Here is an 18608-nt window from a genome sequence, read left to right as displayed (position 1 = left end):
GTGATTATAATCACTCACACAAATAATTATTTGTGGTAAAAAATTGTGCTCACTTAAGAAGCATAAGAGTTTGAAGTAAAAAATGTATTTTATGTGGTATGTGCTTAAGTATTTAAGTAAGTACTTAAGTACAATACTTAAGTAAAATACGTATGTACAGCCTTGGAATATAAGGAATATGCCCTCGGAGCTTTCCTGGACATCTCTGGAGCTTTTAACAACGTGTCAATGGAAGCCATTCTGAACAGTATCGAGTCCATAGGCGTTGAGACTGCAATACAACGGTGGATCAAAAGCCTCTTGACTTCAAGAAGGATAATAGCAGAATGGAACGAATGCCAGAATGACCAAGCAGGTCCGCAGAAGTACCCCACAAGGTGGGGTGTTATCTTCGCTCCTATGGGTATTAGTGGTGAATAAACTATTAAAGAATGCGGCTACCGACTACCTGACCTCATCTTTCAAATGGGAAAGAATTTTCAAGGTAAACCTAGAAAGAGATGGCTGGCGTAAGGGCATAGCACCTGCACGCAACCATTTAAACATATTTACGGATGGCACGAAAATGGAGGACAGAGTAGGCGCGGGGATATACTGCCCGGAGTTAGGTATAAGGCAACCATTCAAACTACCGGACTACTGCAGTATATTCCAAGCGGAAGTGTTTGCTATTGGAAAAGCCGCTGAGCTATCCTTAAGCGCACCAACAGGATACTCTAAAGTAAACATATACGTAGACAGTCAGGCGGCAATTAAGGCAATATCCTCCTTCAGCATATCGGCCAAAAGTGTCTTAAATGGTAGGACAGCAGTGGATGATGTCGACAGAAACAGGCGACTTCAATTCAACTGGGTGCCTGGCCACAAGGGCATAGAAGGTAACGAGATAGTGAACGAGGTTGCCAAACGAGGGGTAAAACTGTCATCCGAAAACATGATGAACGTAGATGGACCTATACACTGTCTATATGATGATCTAGACAGAAACTTGGTAAAAAAGTTCAAAGCGCGCTGGAAGTATATACCGGGATGCAAAAACGCAAAAGTTATGTGCAAGGCGGTAGATAAGAAGTACACGAAATTTCTATTGGCGCTCAATAGAAGCAACTGTAGGAATATGGTCGGCATACTCACTGGTCACTGTCTTGTGGCGGTGCACGCCTACAAGATGGGGCTGATAGATCCTGAAGACTGCAGGAAATGTCAAGAGCAAGACACCAGAGAAACAATGGAACACCTCTTCTGTGAATGTCCTGCATTATCAAGACAACGGCTTCAGCATTTGGGGGCTACACATTACGTTAATCTGGAAGAGATTTCGTTGGTGAAGCCACGAAGCCTTTTGAAATTCGCAATAAGCGCTGGCATTCTAAGGATGATAACTCCTCATTAACTAAGTAACGGCACTCCATCCGGTATCGCAAAGGACCAAAACTGGTCTTTGGGTCTATGTGTGGCGTTTTAGCCTACCGGAGTAACCTAACCTAACCTAACCTAAAGCCGCAGAAAATAAATTGAATTTTCAATTAGAAAGTGGAGTTGCTTAAGTATGTAAAACTTATAATAAAACTTAATCTTATCTAAGTATGTAAGCATAAAAGAAAAAAACTGAGTAATTTAATAAAATTCAATTAATCAAACCAGTCAACAAACATAAGTAACCAGGCAATTACGTATTTAAGCAACTAAGTACATAAGTACTTAAGTATTTATTAAGTAAATTTTAGCAGCACTTACTGATTACATAAGTCTTGACAATAAAAGCAAAAAAAAAATACGATATGCTTATAAGCACTTAAGTATTTACTTAAGTGCTTAAGTTTACCAACTAAATTTTAACACCAATTACTTGCTCAAGTTTCCTGCATATTTTTGCTCATATTCTATGCTGTTCAGAAAACACTTTTGCCATAAGTGAAATCTGCTAGCCACTAAAGTTGGATGTTGCTACCGGCTTGCTGTTGCTTCTATCACCACTACCGCTTTGCTGCACATTCACTTTTTACGGGCAATTTGTAGGAGTCGCCACTCCTTGACAACTCTGTTATACATGCCACATTTGTTCGTTTTGCCTGACGATTGCCCGCAATTACACACAACGGCACAACGAGACAAACTTCTTATGTCACAAGCGTGTGCTTTGCCGTATTTTTATTGCCTCCTTTCTCTTTTTGCGAGCAGTGATTACTATTTGGTTGCTGATTTTTGTTTTCTGTGATTTTCTTTGTTTTTTTTTTTGGTTTTGTGCACTTTCGTGGTTTATATCCTTTTCCTGCCTCAAGTGTTTTAGCCTGATTTATGCACTCATTTCACTTTTTGGCACTTGATAATTGGTGCAATATTTTGTTGTTTTGTTTTTGTCTTTAATTTTGTGATGAGAGAGTGCAGTTTGTGGCTTCTTAAAGTGTGGATGATTTATGGAACCTGAGCTGGGTGATTCTTTGTATATAAGAAAGTCTAAATGGAGCGGTCTAAAGTACTAGAAGACTTGCAAAGCTACTTGACACCGGGTACCTAGCTTAAAACTTATAATTTTCTTTACAATTTTGGGGGAAATATTCTCCCGGGTAGAAATCTAGGTCCGAATAATACATCAGAGAAACCATAGAACGAGTCATGTGAGATACTAACCTTTATAAGCCCTATTTTCTCTTCTGAGTTTTAATTTTTTGAGTTTCCTATCAGGTGCTTCAAATTTATAAAATTTAAATATGACAAAAAATATCCATCTTGGAGAGTATAAGCTGACTTATATTCAAGTGTGTGGTGAAATTGGTGAGAAAAGATATGAAAGAAGAGAGAAAATCCTTTTTTTGATATCCGAATTCGAAATTTTTGAAATTTGTTTTCGAAATTTTTTGAATTTTTTTTAAACGTAATGAAATACTTAACTACTCAACCTCTCCCAATTAAAGTCCGAACTATTTGTATAAATTTTTATATATTACCTTCTACGCCCTCGCAAATCACAGTTGTTTTAGAAGTTCAAATTCGAAATTTTCCAAAATCGTTTTCGAAAATTTTTGGAATTTTTTTGAAACGTCAATATAAAAATCTAAAAAATACTAAACTCCTCAACGCTCCCAAACTGTATTATTGTTTTTATATATGTACGCGTATGGATGTCCACTACACCCTCGTAAATCACACACATCGAACTCGACTTGTCATCTAATTCTAAAATTTGTAAAATAGTGGCACAGTTCTGTTGAACTGGGTCAAAGTGCCAACAGAAGTTAAAAAACAAAAATAAAAAAGCAACAACAATAAAATTAAAAAAATTGCCTTTCAAGGAAATAACCCACATATGTATATGTATGTATGTGATTTTGAGCTGACAGCAACAAAAAGCGCTCAACGCAACAAGACAACAACAATTCCGTTGTTTGCCTAATGAAACATTTTGGCGTAAGTGCCAATTCAGATTTGTGGCATAAACTCAAACACACACATGCAAACATACGCAGGGCAGCACACCAATTTGCTATGTCTATGTGTTGGTGTGTGTGTGTGTCATGCACTTATAAGCCACCGCCAACGAATCCAAGTAAGGGGGTACAGAGCAAGCCGATTATTTAACTGATTGTAAATGACACCAACGGAAGACCTTTGTGGCACGATTTCTTGCGCAACGCATGCGGTGGCCACAAGCGTGCCACAAGAGGGAAAATAAACAAAAAAATTAAAAGAAAAAATTAAAAATTAAATCTAAAAAACTCCAAGTAAAGCTCACACTTTGTGGCAGGGTGGCAAGCGGTATGCAAGCAAATAACGATGTGGCTAACGCTTTTGGGGAGTTGGCGGAATAAAAATCAAAGAATTTTTATTTTATAAAAATTAAAAAAAAAAAATTAAAATTAAAAGAAAACAAATATAAAAATATTGCTAACTAATTATTAGCGTTGCAAGTTTGTCAAAACCTATAAAAATCACAAAATTTGCATTCAAGCTGCCAAAAGAGTAAAAAAGTGAAAAAAAACTCCGATATAGCAGCTTAGCACTTCAACTTTGTCAACAAAAATTTTTCAAAAAATAAAAAAATCCTTTTCTTTGTGCCACACAACGTCACTACGTTGCAACCTAAAATAGTGGTCTGCAAATTTCTTGTGCCAAGCAAAATTTCAGCATTGTTGCTGTTGTTGTAGAAAATATTTCGAAATATCGGTTGGTGCATTTGCTTCCTGCATTTTGATTGAATTTTGCAATGTGTTGACATGTCCAGTAGCGTGGGATTTATTTTCAGTATTTTTTTATTTTTGTTTGCAACAAAATGTTGCATAACTGTTGAGAAATGTTTGCAACATATTTTCAATTTCATTTCTAAATATTTGAAAATTGTTGAAAATGAACGAAATCAATCAAGTGACGGAGCTTGCTTGCCACATAAATTTGCACGCCTTTTGACATGAGCCACTGACCCAATAGTTTTTTCTAATGTGTTTATTTATGGTCATGCATTTAGCTTTGTAACATTCTTGTAAATTTTCACGCCCTGCTTGGGCTTGGCTGTCCTTTGGTTTCATTTCTTTCGTTACCCAACATCAGTTATGTACTTTTGTACGTTAGGTTACTGATATATGGAATTACATATGACAAAGGGTGGTGGCAAAGGTTTAAGTGAATTTGTCATACATTCAAATGCATCATGAAAGCATGTGTGACGACACGAATCAGCAAATTTTAGAAGAAATATGACAAATATGACAAATTTAAAAATATTATGCAGCTTTACTCAACAAAGATTCCCTAAAGTTTATATACTAATTGAACCACTGTAGTGGAATCATTGAAGGTGTTGCAACATTGTTGCTAGAACGTGAGAGAAAGGGTGGTGAGTTTATAATAAAATGTAATGTATCTTCTGAGAGTCATTGATCCTCTTATCTTAATGATAATTGCTTCAAGAAAGTGAGAAATTTGTGTTTCAAAATTCTTGGGAAAGCCTTCCAGATATAAGTCTAAAACTTTTTTGTAGTCAAGTCTCATTTCGAAAAACGGCATAGTTACTTCCGAGGGAATTATTAATTCATGATTACCTATCTGGAATAAATTAGATTCTTTGATCGAATGATTGGCTCATTTTAGGCTTTTTATGGAAATTTTCAGTAATTCGCGCTATTTTAAAGTTTTCCTGCGTTAAAGTCAAATCCGCTGGAGAAACGTTCCGTGGTGTTTTGGGGGATGGTACTCTATTACTTCGAACTGCGAAGGAAAGGTTTCGACGATTCAGAGCGGGTAAAAACGACACTATGAATAAGCCAGCCTGCGGTAGACCTGTGACGAGGAATACCGCTCAAATCGTGGAAAACATCGAAACAAGAGATGGGAGTTAGTCACCAAACCATGTGAAACCATCTGCAGAAAGTTGGATACACACAAAATATTGATGTTTGGGTGCCGCATGATTTTAAGCAAAAAAAACCTTCTGGACCGAATCAACACCTACGATATGCTGCTGAAACGGAACGAATTCGACCCATTTTTGAAGCGGATGGTGAGTGGTGACGAAAAATGGATCACATACGACAATATCAAGGGAAAACGGTCGTGGTCGAAGGCCAGTGAATCATCCCAAACAGTGGCCAAGCCGGGATTGACGGCCAGGATGGTTTTGCTGTGTGTTTGGTGGGATTGGAAGGGAATCATTCACTATGAGCTGCTCCCATATTGCCAGACGCTTAATACTACCATCTACTGTGAACAATTGGACCGCTTGAAGCGGGCGATCGACTCGAAGCGTCCAGAATTGGTCAACAGGAAGGGTGTAGTGTTCCAACAGGATAAGGCCAGACCACACATTTCGTTGATGACTCGTCAGAAGCTACGGGAGCTCGGATAGAGCGCCAAGTGATTACCAGCTGTTCCTATCCATGGCGAACGCTCTTGGTGGTGTAAAGTAGAATTCATAAGGGGCTTGTGAAAAGTGGTTGTCGGAGTTCTTCGCCACTAAGGAGGGGGCTTCTACGAAGGGGGTATTATGAAGTTGTCGTCTATGGAAACAGATTATCGAACGTAACGGCGCATATTTGAACTAAATCAGATCACTGTAACACTTTTTATAAAGCATTGAATAAAGAGCAAAAAAGACGGAATGGAGATATTGGCCAACCAATATATAGTTGGAAATAAAAAAAAATAAAAAATATTACGTATAAAAATAATAATTATAAATAAATAAATTAAATTAAATTTTAATTTCTTTAGTAAAATTAGCATTTGAATCTGAGATCCATTGACTGATAGTCACGAACTTTATGCACTTTGGGAATGATTTGCCAAACGTCATTACATGTGTTTAGAGCCTCTTACATGGCATGAGTAACATTACATAATTACTAAAGAAGGGTGTTGAAGAAACAAAATTACAGTTATTCACAAAAAAAAAGTGTCACACACAATGGGAAGTCAATAATTACTTTTAATATGAGTAAATTGTATGTTATGACGCATAACAATATCAACCAGTAAGTCAAGGCGTCTTACTTAGCTTACTGAGTGCTTTTTAAGCTACAAATAAAAATCAAATATAGAATTCTCACAAAAAAAAAAATCAAAAAAAATCACTCAAAACTCGGGAAGTCAAACAAAAGACTTAAGCAACGAACCCGCTAATTAGTTGGGCTTGTTGTAAATAGTATTTTTTTAAGTGTAGGCGGTTATGTTGTTGCAACTAGTGATGCAACAAAAACCTTGAGATGACGTCACGCCACATTGAGTTTATGTACATCGATGAGCTTTAAAGCGCAGCTTGTTAGAGTGATTGCCAAGTGCTGGGATGTTGCAACACATGCATTTCATATGTGTGTTTGTGGCTGCCTCGCTTTTACTCCTCACCTACAACCTAAGTATGTACATTTGCTCTGATTGCTGCGCAACTGATGCTAAGCAAAATTGTTATTGTTATTGTTTATTTCTAAACAGGCTGCCACGTCATGGCACTGTTGCATGGCGCTAGGGCCCCGCATACGTTTTTTGCATGATTTTTCCGGTAATGCCACACTTTAGTAGACAATTTGTGGCAAGCTTGTGGTACGGAAAAATTTGTAATGAAAAAAATCCTTAACTGTAAACCCAAAATTGGCAACAAATTTTCATTGCAACTTGCAACTTGCAATTAATGCCACCTGCTGCCTCGCCTGCTGACAGCTATGTTTCGGCGAGCGAGTGAATATTTGTTGTTGCTAGCAGCTTTTGTGCCAGCTGTCTTTTAGTTTAGATTTTTTTATTTTTGTTATTTTTATTGTTGTTGTTGTAGACAACAGCTGACAGCCAACAAAAGTGTACGCTTAATTATTGACACCTACAGGCTTGCAACACGCTGAAAAAATCGTATGAAAAGCTGATTTTGCTGACAGCAGCAGCCAGCTATTAAAAGTAACTGTAGCTATGGTAATAGCAAAAAATAACAACAACAAATTCGTAATCTAACATACCCAAAAAAGCGCTGAGCTGTTCACCCAAATGTTTAAACACTTGACAGTGCAACAACTTGCAACTAATTTTGGGCAGCAACTGACTGTGCTTGGCGGCAACAAGTGTTGCATGCGGGTTGATATTAAAATAAAACAAGAAAAAACGTTAACTTCAGCTGTACCGAAGCTAATATACCCTTCACAGGTGCATTTCTTTTAGACCCTATTTGTTTAAGCAAATCTAAGCAAACTAAAAAAAAAAAGAAAACATTTTACTAATTCTTTTTAGCCGGGCTGTTTGCTAGAAACATTAAGGTTATTTAATAAAGAAAATTGATCCATGTCATGTAATCCATGTCAAATTTCGTGAAGATACCACGTCAAATGCGGAAGTTTTCCATACAAGCCTTTGATTCTGATCGTTCAGTTTGTATGGCAGCTATATGCTATAGTGAACCGATCTGAACAATTTTTTCGGAGATTAAATTATTTCTATGAGAAATAACTCACACCAAATTTCGTGAAGATATGTAGTAAAATGCGGAAGTTTTCCATACAAGCCTTGATTCCGATCGTTCAGTTTGTATGGCAGCTATATAATATAGTGGTCCGATATCGGCAGTTCCGACAAATGAGCAGCTTCTTTAAGAGAAAATACCATCTGCAAAATTTCAAAACGATATCTTAAAAACTGAAAGACTAGGTCGTATATATACAGACAGACAGACGGACGGACATGGCTGAATCGACTCAGTTCAACATACTGATCATTTATATATATACTTTATAGGGCCTCCGACGCTTCCTTCTGGGTGTTACAAACTTCGTGACAAACTTAATATACCCTGTTCAGGGTATAAAAAATAATAAAAATTTTAATTTTTAACTTATTATTGTTGTTATTTTTGGTTTTCTTGTATATCCACTTTTTCTTAATTTTCGGTACTGCTTTGGGCAAGCCAAATTACAAAAACAAAGCAATATATATAGTATTTAAATAAAACTTTAACAACTCCATAGCGCCTTATTTTAACGCGATAATCGCTGCTTTCAACTGCCACCATTATCGCAAAGCCAAATGAAACGAAACAATTGTGCAACGATTAAGTTTTCTACTTGCCACAAATATATCTACAAATAAATATATATATCTCCATACAGATATGCAAGAGCATGTGTATACACCCAGAAGGGCAAGCGCACCGCAGGCCAACTATTTAACTAGTCAAAAACTTTATACGCTGCGCTTGTGGGCGGCGCTGCTTATTTCTATGCCACAATGGCGGCATTTTCCATACAGTTACATACTCACACATTCACTCACATACTGAGGCCGCGGCAGCGCCCGCTTGCTAATGGAGACCTCGACTTCAACTTTAATTGCTTGTTGGCTGATCAACGATTTTGGTGGCGCATTGCCTATAACAGCTGTTAATATGTCCACATGTGTGTGTGAGTGTTGAAGGTAGTTTTCTGGTAATCACGTAATTTAGGCCTCTCGGCGCCGATTATTAAAAGTATATTAAATGGTTGAGGGGTTGTTGAAAGAAGTGTTGAATTTTGATTTTTTTTATGATTATCAGCAGATAATAGGAAAAAATATAAATTTAGAGGGGAGCTTGCGATTGATCCTTTATCAGATGATATCTGGATGCACCCGCGTATATAAATATAGAACAGCAAATAGAGAGTTAGAGGTGAAAGGTGGTTAGAGTTCAAGGTATGTGAAACTTATCAGTTCTAAATTCACCCCTAAATATAACTCTTCTTATTCTTCTTCTTGACTGGCGTAGACACCGCTTACGCGGTTATAGCCGACTCCACAACAACGCGCCACGCATCTCTCCTTTTGGCAGTTTGGCGTCAATTGGTAATACCAAGTGAAGACAGGTCCTTCTCCACCTGGTCCTTCCATCGGAGTGGAGGCATCCCTCTTCCTCGGCTTCCTCCCGCGGGTACTGCATCGAACATTTTTAGAGCTGGAGCACTTTCGTCCATTCGAACAACATGACCTAGCCAGCGTAGCCGCTGTCTTTTTATTCGCTGGACTATGTCCATGTCGTCGAATAACACATACAGCTCATCATTCCATCTTCTGCGGTATTCGCCGTTGACAATGTTTAAGGGACCATAAATCTTCCGCAAAACTTTTCTCTCGAAAACTCCCAGCGGGAAAGATGAGTGACTTGTAGATTTTAGTTTTTGTTTGTCGAGAGAGGATTATACTTTTCAATTGCCTACTCAGTCCATAGTAGGCAAGAGTGATTCTGCGTTGGATTTCAAGGCTGACCAGCGGGTACCATATCCGCATACAAACTATTGGTAATAGTTCAGTTTAAACCAATCTAAAATTTTTTTCTGACAAGAAAACACTCCAATCTTGAAAATCGTAAATTATGTAACTTCGAAAAATCAAAACGAATTTCGAAACATTTTGAAAATTTACAAAAAATCTTAATTCAATTGATATAAATATCCTGTTGTGACCCAATTAAGCGCGAGCACACTTTGCAATCGCCTAATTTCAAGCTGTCAATAAATTAAATATTTACCCAAAACGAAATGTCAATGGAGCAAAAGCGAATAAGAAACACAAAGCAAAAATGCGCTTACAACACATCCTATTAGTGGTGATAGCCAATTATGTGCTCGTAAATTAACGAGTGAATGCGCGCTTTGCCGGTGAGTAGCCGCGCCTGTGCAGTACTGGACATGGGAAATGCATATATATTTATTTATATATGTGTGTATGTGTTTTCTTATTGATATACACTATTTTTAGACTTCAGGCTATTTTTTTCTTGTTATTTTTCGCTTTGCTATCTTTCCTTTTTTCTTGCTGCTATGTGTTGCAAAATGCAAAATGCCACAAATCACCGAATGGCGCTAATGAAGCCGAAAATACGCGACACAGCGCATACATCAAAGTCAACATGGAAATTTATATAAAAGCAGTACACAGAAACGGGAGCAATAGCACATATATATAAGACTTCAGGCATTGCTAAACGCCGTTAGATATATATTGAACAAAGCAAAACTATTGAATAATCAGAACAATCGCCATTTTGACGGAACTAAATTTCAAAAAAAAAAAAAATTAAATAAAATAAAAAAAAATATTTCCACTGCAACAATACAACCCTGATATGCTTAGCACAGCGATCACAGTCAGCCAGTAGGTCAGTCAGTCAGCCAGCGCTGGCGGTCAGCACTCCACCGCCACCAAGTGATAAATAAAACAAATTACCTTTGCGGTGTGTCAGTGTGTCTCAATGTGTCTTTGGGGCAGGCGGTCAAATAAATTTGAATGATCGGCAGCAAATTTCGTAACAAAATTTATTGTGTGCGGAAAAAGTCAAAAACAAATAAATAAATGGAGTGGCATTACTTTGAAGGAAGCTTGTAAGGCACAAGTAGATATGCATATGTCTCGCGCTCTCTTTCTCTCTCTCTCTCTCTCTCTCTCTCTCTCTCTCTCTCTCTCAAATCAAAAAAAGTATAAATTTCAAATACCGTGCAAAATATTTATTTATTTATAAATATTATTGTTAGCGGCTTGTGGGTGTGTAGCCGCATAAGAAATGTCACAATACAGCTGTCAGTTCAGCCAACTGTCAAAGTGTGTTTTGTCAGCGGCGCATTTGACAGTTGTGCTGTGCGCCAGTTGACAATTGATGCCGGTGGCAATAATGGCTTATATATGTATATCTATATGCATTCCCCGCTCTCCCTCCTCCTTTATTAAAAGCGAAAGTTTATTGTTTATATCTATTGGATATTTTTGTGTTTTTCGGCTGTCATTTTGATATTATGTCGCCGCTAGTCTCTTTGTTTACCAATTTGTTGGCATTTGTTGTTTTTGTTTTAATTTTGTTGTTGTCTTATTCTTTGATTGAAAATCATATAACTCAACGCAATTATGAAATGACATATTTAATTTCATAATCCAATTACGGTTATTACAAAAAGTCATTTGTATGACAGTTGTCTGTTTGGCGGTGTAAAGAGCGCGGGAGTTTATTGATGGCTAGGAGGGTCAGAAATATTATTTACTAAGTAATTTGGTTGTCAGCTATTATTTGCGACAGTTTGGTAGCCACTCCTGTGAGGAAAATATGATTTCTGTTGGCAGTATTATGGGCGTAAACGCTAGAATTTAGAAATAAGATATTCTATGAAATTTTCAGAAAAATATTTGCTCACAAATTGAGATCTTTTCTAGAACTTTAGTTTACTGATAGTGATATGATAGCTTAAATTAGTTGTTGTGGCCTTCAGTTAGGTTAGATTACTTAAATTTACCGTTATATGAACCGTTAGTTTAAAAATTAAATGATATTTAAACATTTGAGTAGATTGTATGATATTTGTGTATACTAAGAGAACCAGAAGCTCTTCAAAATGTATTAAAATAGATCATGTTAGATCTGGAAGGGTTGGAAAATGTTAGGTTATGTTAGATTAAGTTCGATCCTGTGGCATTTAGGTAGCACTGAATTGCATCACTGCATATCGAAGTGACAAAGGAATATTTTTTGTATATTTGGCATGTCTTCGGTGTTTCTAAGTAACAAAAAGTTTTCGATTTTGATATAGTTTTACAATTACCATTAAAATGCTTTAAATTAGCACCATTCACTTTGTTTAAACGTCAGAAATTCACACAGTTCATGTAAATCATGGTCACATACTTAGCCAATCACTAGAATAGTGGAGCAATTGTTTGGCAATAGCAAACTGATTTCAACATCATACCAAAACAAATCTTCAATTTGTCTTGTTTAGAATATAATACAGTGGCTTCAAAACATTCTAAATTAAAAGTAAAATGTTTTAGAGCTTGTTGACTGTTGTTATTCGTATTGTATGCTTTTATTACAGCTACCAACTAGTTATAAACAAAAATATAAATAATCATACATATGTATGACTATTCTATATATATGAAGGTATGCATTAATGTGATCAAAGATCGTGCTCCTATTGTTGGGCTTCTGCAATCAGCGAGCATTGTCTTGAAGACATCAAATTGAAAGCAATGTGTTTGCTACTGTAAGCGCGCCCAAGAGCTTCAAACATATATACATAATTACGGTTTATACATATATATATTACATATATATACATCTATGTACGCCCTATGAAATATCACACTTCAGCTAGACCACAAAAGCGCTGACTTGCTACTGCCGCGGCCGCTGTTGGTTAGCTGCGGCGAATTGACGGCATTCATGGCTTTAACTATTTTAATTGGTAATTAGATTTCAATCGGTTTCTATTTCGCGCGCAAAGCAGCACAATTGAAAGCAAAGTCAGCTGAATATACATATAGACAAATATAGTTGAAGATTTGTTAGGCGTCAGGTAGTGAAATAGCAATAGAATGGTAGAACACAGGGCTTACAGGAATTTATAATAAATGAAGTTTGTATTTGAATTGCTACAAGAAATATAACAATGAAAAAAGTTAAACAAAAAAACAAAATTAATGAATACAAAAAGTAAAAAAAATTAAAGAAAAATTCCGAAAATTATACACAACCATACACATCGTGTAAAGTAGAGGTCAAGGCTAAGCGTCAAGTGAAAAGAAAACTGAAAGAATTTGTTAGCTAATATATAGTGAGGCAACAGGAATATAGCATGTGCGCCAATAAGCTAAGAAGTCAGCAGGCTAGCAGCACATGCTACTTCGGGCTACAACAACAAGCCAATTCATACATACATACAAATATATATGTTGTTTAAAGCCGCCAGTAGCCTACCGCTATTGTTGTTTGTTTTTTTTTTTTATTTTAGTGCTATGCTTTAATCAACATTGACTTTGATTGATTAAGTAATCATCACCATTAATGGAGATTAATTCCAATCGCCTGAGTTAGCTAAGCCCAATGGTGTAGTTAATATGAAGGAGTTTATTGTATTAAGCAGGTAGAGCACACACGCACACACATACATATATTAGTTGAAAGTAAGTGGCGGCAGATAGCTTGATGATAGGCAGGCGATTAAGTAACCATATATGTATTGCTCATTCAAGCGCACATGCACTAATGCATACATACTCGTACATGTCTTTTAGAGTAGACTTGAGACCTTGCACGTGGTTGAATTAATAACCTGTGGCATTTAGTTGCATTGCGGAGCATCTATTGTGCTCTACATTAACTGGGGATGTTTATTTGTATGTCAAATGTGTTAAAAGCTTCTTGAAAGCTCGTACTGTCAAACAACTTTTGAAGCTTTTAAGAGCTTTCACATCATATTTTTTACAAAATGCTTTAAAAGCTCGACAAAGGAGTAGACTTGAGACCTTAGAGTAGACTTGAGACCTTGCACGTGGTTGAATTTATAATCTGAGGCATTTAGTTGCATTGCGGAGCATCTATTATGATTTACATTAACTGGGGATGTTTATTTGTAGGTCAAATGTGTTAAAGCTTGTTGAAAGCTCGTACTGTCAAACAACTTTTAAAGCTTTTAAGAGCTTTCACATCATATTTTTTACAAAATGCTTTAAAAGCTCGACAAAAGCTTGGTAGGGTCACAATGTGCGTTGTGATTATTTTAGCTAAAGTTTGTATAAGCTTTCACATCTCAATATTACTCAACATTGTTTGAGGAAACTTTCATATTCAACATATAAAAAGCTCTTAAGCTACTTCAAAGCTTGGCGGTTATTCACAGCTAATTTTTAGTTTCGATACAAGCAAAAATAATGAAAAAATGTCGGCACTTGAAGAATTTTAGGTACAGCAATTCGATATTTGCATCTAAAGAATTATTCTGACACCTTCCTTCGTGTTCACATACCTCATAATTCACGCATTCCTTACTTATCAGACAGACCAAATACCAAGGCATGGCCGCTTGACCCAAATACGCACACAATCACGTAAATAACAGCCCTTTTCAGGTACAATTACAAATGTTACCGTTAAATCGGAGTGACATTCTGAGTCACTAGCGCGCCTTGTGCGACGCTGAAGAGACCTTGTTGGCCAAAGACAAAGTCGCCAAACCTACGCAAATTTGTATTGACAGCTACTTAAATTTGGCACTTGAGTGTTTGGGTGTGCGTGTGCATGTGTCGTTACAAGGCACTTCATCAAAAATACCAAAGTTTAACAATAAATTCAGAGAAATATGTTTGTAGGTAAGGAAAGGATATACATGACCAAATATAAACAAACAAACGGATGTGAAGAAATTGAGGCTTAAAAAGGAAAAAAAATAAAATTTGCATGCCATTTGGCAAGGCAACACATATAACACTTGCAAACAAAAACAACACTGTCAAAAATTATAACAAAAAAAAGAAAGGCCACAACACCAGTGAACACCAACGCGCAGGCGCGCATATTAAGTTGAGCTTGTGAGTGAGCTTGTTAATATCTGCGCGTTATTGGCAGCCTAGCAGTGGGTCTTTGGCAGCAGCAAATCACTGCTGGCCCGAACCGGTGTGGCACGGCTTGAACTGCACCAAATTCCAATGTTTTGTAAGCGCATGCAAAGAGGCGAAGAGCCGGAAGGCGGGGGCACATATACACTCAGGCGCACGGTTTTTGTCTGCCTTTCAATGAAGTGCGATTTCTTTGCAATGTGTCTGCATTGCTGTGAGCTGCCTGCCTGCTGACTTATGTAACGGAGAAAATAAATGAAAGCAGTAAAAAGAAGTCAAGAACAGCGCTTAGCAAATCGATCGGCAGGGTTTTTTGATAGCTGCCAACGCTAATAGTGCACGCGGTGCCACGCGCAAAAGCAGCTAACTGGCACTTTGACCTCGAGCGACATGCGGAATCAATATGAAACGAAAGAATAGCTGCTGACCGCCTGGTTAGCTGTCGCGCGCACATGTTAGTTGAAGCGCGTTGCTTTTTTGGTTATTTTTTTAGAAAATTTGTGATAAGTTGCGCGCACTAAATGCAGTCAGCGCGTTACATCGCGTGACACTGCTAACGGTCAATAGCGCATGCGGGTTTACTGCCGCGCAACATTTGTGACAGCGTGCTGATTGCCGCGCGCATGCTTGGCGGCGTAACCCATGCGGGGAATTCTGTGGTTTTGAACCGCACTAATTTTTTTGCATATGGAACCTCTAAGTTATAGTAATTTTATAAATAATTCGAGCACACTTACCTTGCTTTTATATTGTTGTTGCCACTGTTGTTCATTAATGTCTGATTGGGCATGCAGCGCGGCATCAAGGGCGGTGGCGGTGGCGAAGACTTCAATGCAGTATTGGTGTTTGGCGGTGAGTTGCTGCTGGGTAACTGCTGTTGCGGTTGCTGTGGCACATTCTCCATTATCGGCGGCGGCACGGTGAAACCGCTCACCGCGGGATTGTGCGGTCGCTTGCGATTCGCCGATGACAATTTGGCATCGCGCGTTGCATTCGCCATGGCAGACAGCGTTTGCGGTGGTGGTGCTGGTGGCGAATGCTGTTGCGGTTGTGGCATGCCACCACCATTCAATAACAGTTTAGCCGTCAGCTGTTGTGCGTGTTGCTGCTGCTGCTGCTGTAGATGTTGTCGCACCGCATGCAGCGTTTCAATGTTACTCGGCTTCTTCGGTATGAGCGGTGGCACTTTCGAGGCTGACAACATCTCCGAACCGCTGCGACTGAAGTACGACTTGCGCGTCGAGGAGCCAGCAAAGCTGTTGCGACGATTGGGTGAAGGCGCTTTCGGCAGCAAGTCAGCGCTCACATTGAATGAGGCATTCATATCGTAGTATTGTTGTTGCTGTTGTTGACGTTGCTGCTGCAACAACTCGGGCGGTGGTGGTGGCAACGGTTCATCGGCAAGTTGCGTGTCCAAGTCCGCGGTAGGTGGCAACGGTGGCAAGTCGGGTGAAGGTACGCGCAGATTTGGATTCTTTGGCGGTCGTTCGGGCACCCAACCCGATTCGATGGCGCATGACGCTAGCGGTTGTGGTGGATTGTGATATTGTTGCGCGTAGTTTGGCGCATGCGCGTGCTGATGTGGATGATGTTGTTGGTGTGCCAAGGCGGCGGCTTGCTGGAGCAGCGCTTTCTCACGCATGGCGGCCGCATACTCAGCGGCAGAGGATGTGCGACGCGTTGGCAATATATTGGTTGGGCGCGCGCCACGTGGTGGTGGTGGCGGCGGTGGCATTCCACAGTCATTGAATGAGGACTTTTCAGAATTGGAAATATTCTTAACAGATTGCGCGACCAACTTCTCTTGCGTAGCGCGCGTATATTGATCACGAAACTCCGCATAATCGGAGGCGGATGATGAGCGGCGCAGCAAAGTATGCGGCATGAGTGAGCGCGAACGTGGTGGCGGTGGTGGTGGCGCTGGTGAAGGCGGTTTTGTAGGCAGCGCGCTGTAGCTGTTAGCTGCACCCATTGCGCGCTCATCCTGACTACCGTGACTGCTACTTGTTGGCTTCTGCGGTGGTGGCGGCGGCGGTGGTGCATACTGGCGCGCAGGCAATTGTTGCTGCGTCAATGCCAGCTGTTGCCCACTCAAGTGATTCTGCTGTGCACCATAGGAGTTTGGCAGTGAACTCCTCATGATTTGATGCTGCGCGGCAGTCTCTTTCATGTTTGACTGATAGGAATGCGGACGTAAAAGTTGCTGATGCGCTGCTGTTGTGCTTGCATGTAACGATGTTTGTGACGGCGAATGTTGCTGTGGCTGCTGTTGTTGTAGTTGTATTGGTGAATGTTGCTGAATATGCGCGCTAAGTGGTTGATAATTCTTTTGCGCTGGACCTTGTTCTTTGGCATTCTGTTGCTGTTGCTGTTGCTGCCGTTCGAAGTATGACTGTACGGCATTCTTTTGGAAGGCCTTCAGCGCGGGATTGGAGACACGTTGTGTCTTGCCCGGGTCCATATAAGTGTACTTCTGTGGCTGCGGTTCGTTGTTGGTGCGCTCGAAATCGTTTATCAGCTCAGCCACCGTTTGCCAACTGGGCTGCGGTGGACTGTTTGGGGACGACATGTATCTGAAAACAATAATAAAACATTTGTAAAATTTCATCAAACGTTTTCTCTGAGAAAGATTAAAAAACTTACTTTGCCGCTTGCGCTGCGGACAGCGGCAGCTGTAGCGCTTGCTTTTGCGCTTGCTGCTGATGTTGCGTAGGCTTTTTTAATCCGGCGCTGTACTGCGGTTTGGGGTGTAGCACAAATTGCGAGGTGTTGCTGTGCACTTTTTCTGTGTATGTGCTGACGGGGAAGAGACGGTGATTGCTGCGATAGGATTGCGTTGGTAACGCGGCGGCAGCCGACACTGCGGACGCTAAGGATGTGTTGGACGCGTTGAGCTGTGAGTTGGCGCTGCCGGGTGAATGCGTGCCAGCGCCGCTAACTGCCATCACTTCTATAATCGCATTGCTGCTGGCTGACTTCGGAACAATTGCCGGCTTTTGTAACGCAGGCGCCAAGTGCGCTTCCGCATCTGCCGCTTGCGTCATTGTCACAGATGTGCTTGAATTGGATGTAGTTGCAGCTACCGTTGATTGAGACGCATCGCCTACAGCAGCTGAACTAACAGAATTTAATATTTGCCCCTGCAATGTTGGTGACGTCTTCGCGCTGTGTGACACACTCCCTAGACTGCAATTATCCGCGTTGCTGTTTGCATTCAAGGAACTTTGTGACGTGCTATCCAAATGCGGTAGAGCGCTTAATAATTTATGTGTCAGCGATTGCGGTTGCTGGCGCAGCGCGTATTGTGGATGTGGCTGGTAGGGATGCATGGCGGCGGTGGTGTGTACAGGCGGGTAACTAGGGCTGTGCCGATGATTGGGCAACAGTGCGGCGGCGGTTTGTGGCGTCAACCGCGGAGGCGAATGTGTGCTTTCGCGCGCGGACAGCGTAGGACTGATCTGTTTTGCGGTGGACACGTGCGCGTTGGGCGAATGTTGTTGCTGTTGTTGCGGCGACACAGACGACGAGGATTGTTGCTGTTGTTGTTGCTGCTGGTGCTCGTCATGCAGATATAGCACGCTTTCGCTGTGATGCCGTTTCGGGGTTAGAACGCGCGAACTATGCACAATCAGCTGTGACGAGGAAACTGTTGGGAGAAAAAAAATGAATAACAAAATCAATAATAAATTAAAAATGAGAACAACTAAGATAAATCAAAATCTGCTTGTAGCTTGCCGCGCGCCCCTAAAGCAGTATACCATTAAATGATCCTTGAACCGACTACACAAATC

The 18608-nt window shown here is 39.8% G+C and overlaps 1 protein-coding gene and 1 long non-coding RNA gene across 4 annotated transcripts in view; one reads left to right on the top strand and one right to left on the bottom strand.

Moving 5' to 3' along the window:
* LOC128922653 (uncharacterized) overlaps positions 1 to 18608 on the top strand; it is a 267064-nt gene that overhangs the window by 116501 nt on the left and 131955 nt on the right. The window lies entirely within an intron of this gene.
* Positions 1 to 18608, bottom strand: part of LOC105219379 (protein Shroom) — a 242275-nt gene that overhangs the window by 114765 nt on the left and 108902 nt on the right. For all 3 annotated transcript variants that reach the window (XM_054233875.1, XM_054233874.1, XM_054233873.1), the window contains 2 exons: positions 17461 to 18463; positions 15555 to 17390 (listed from right to left, as the gene is read on the bottom strand). In XM_054233875.1, coding sequence (XP_054089850.1) covers positions 15555 to 17390; positions 17461 to 18463 — 2839 coding nt within the window. The remainder of the gene's footprint in view (positions 1 to 15554; positions 17391 to 17460; positions 18464 to 18608) is intronic.

This window comes from Zeugodacus cucurbitae, chromosome 6 (genome assembly GCF_028554725.1).
Source record: "Zeugodacus cucurbitae isolate PBARC_wt_2022May chromosome 6, idZeuCucr1.2, whole genome shotgun sequence".
In the NCBI taxonomy this organism is placed as follows: Eukaryota; Metazoa; Arthropoda; class Insecta; order Diptera; family Tephritidae; genus Zeugodacus; species Zeugodacus cucurbitae.
This window is presented reverse-complemented; position numbering and strand designations above follow the sequence as displayed.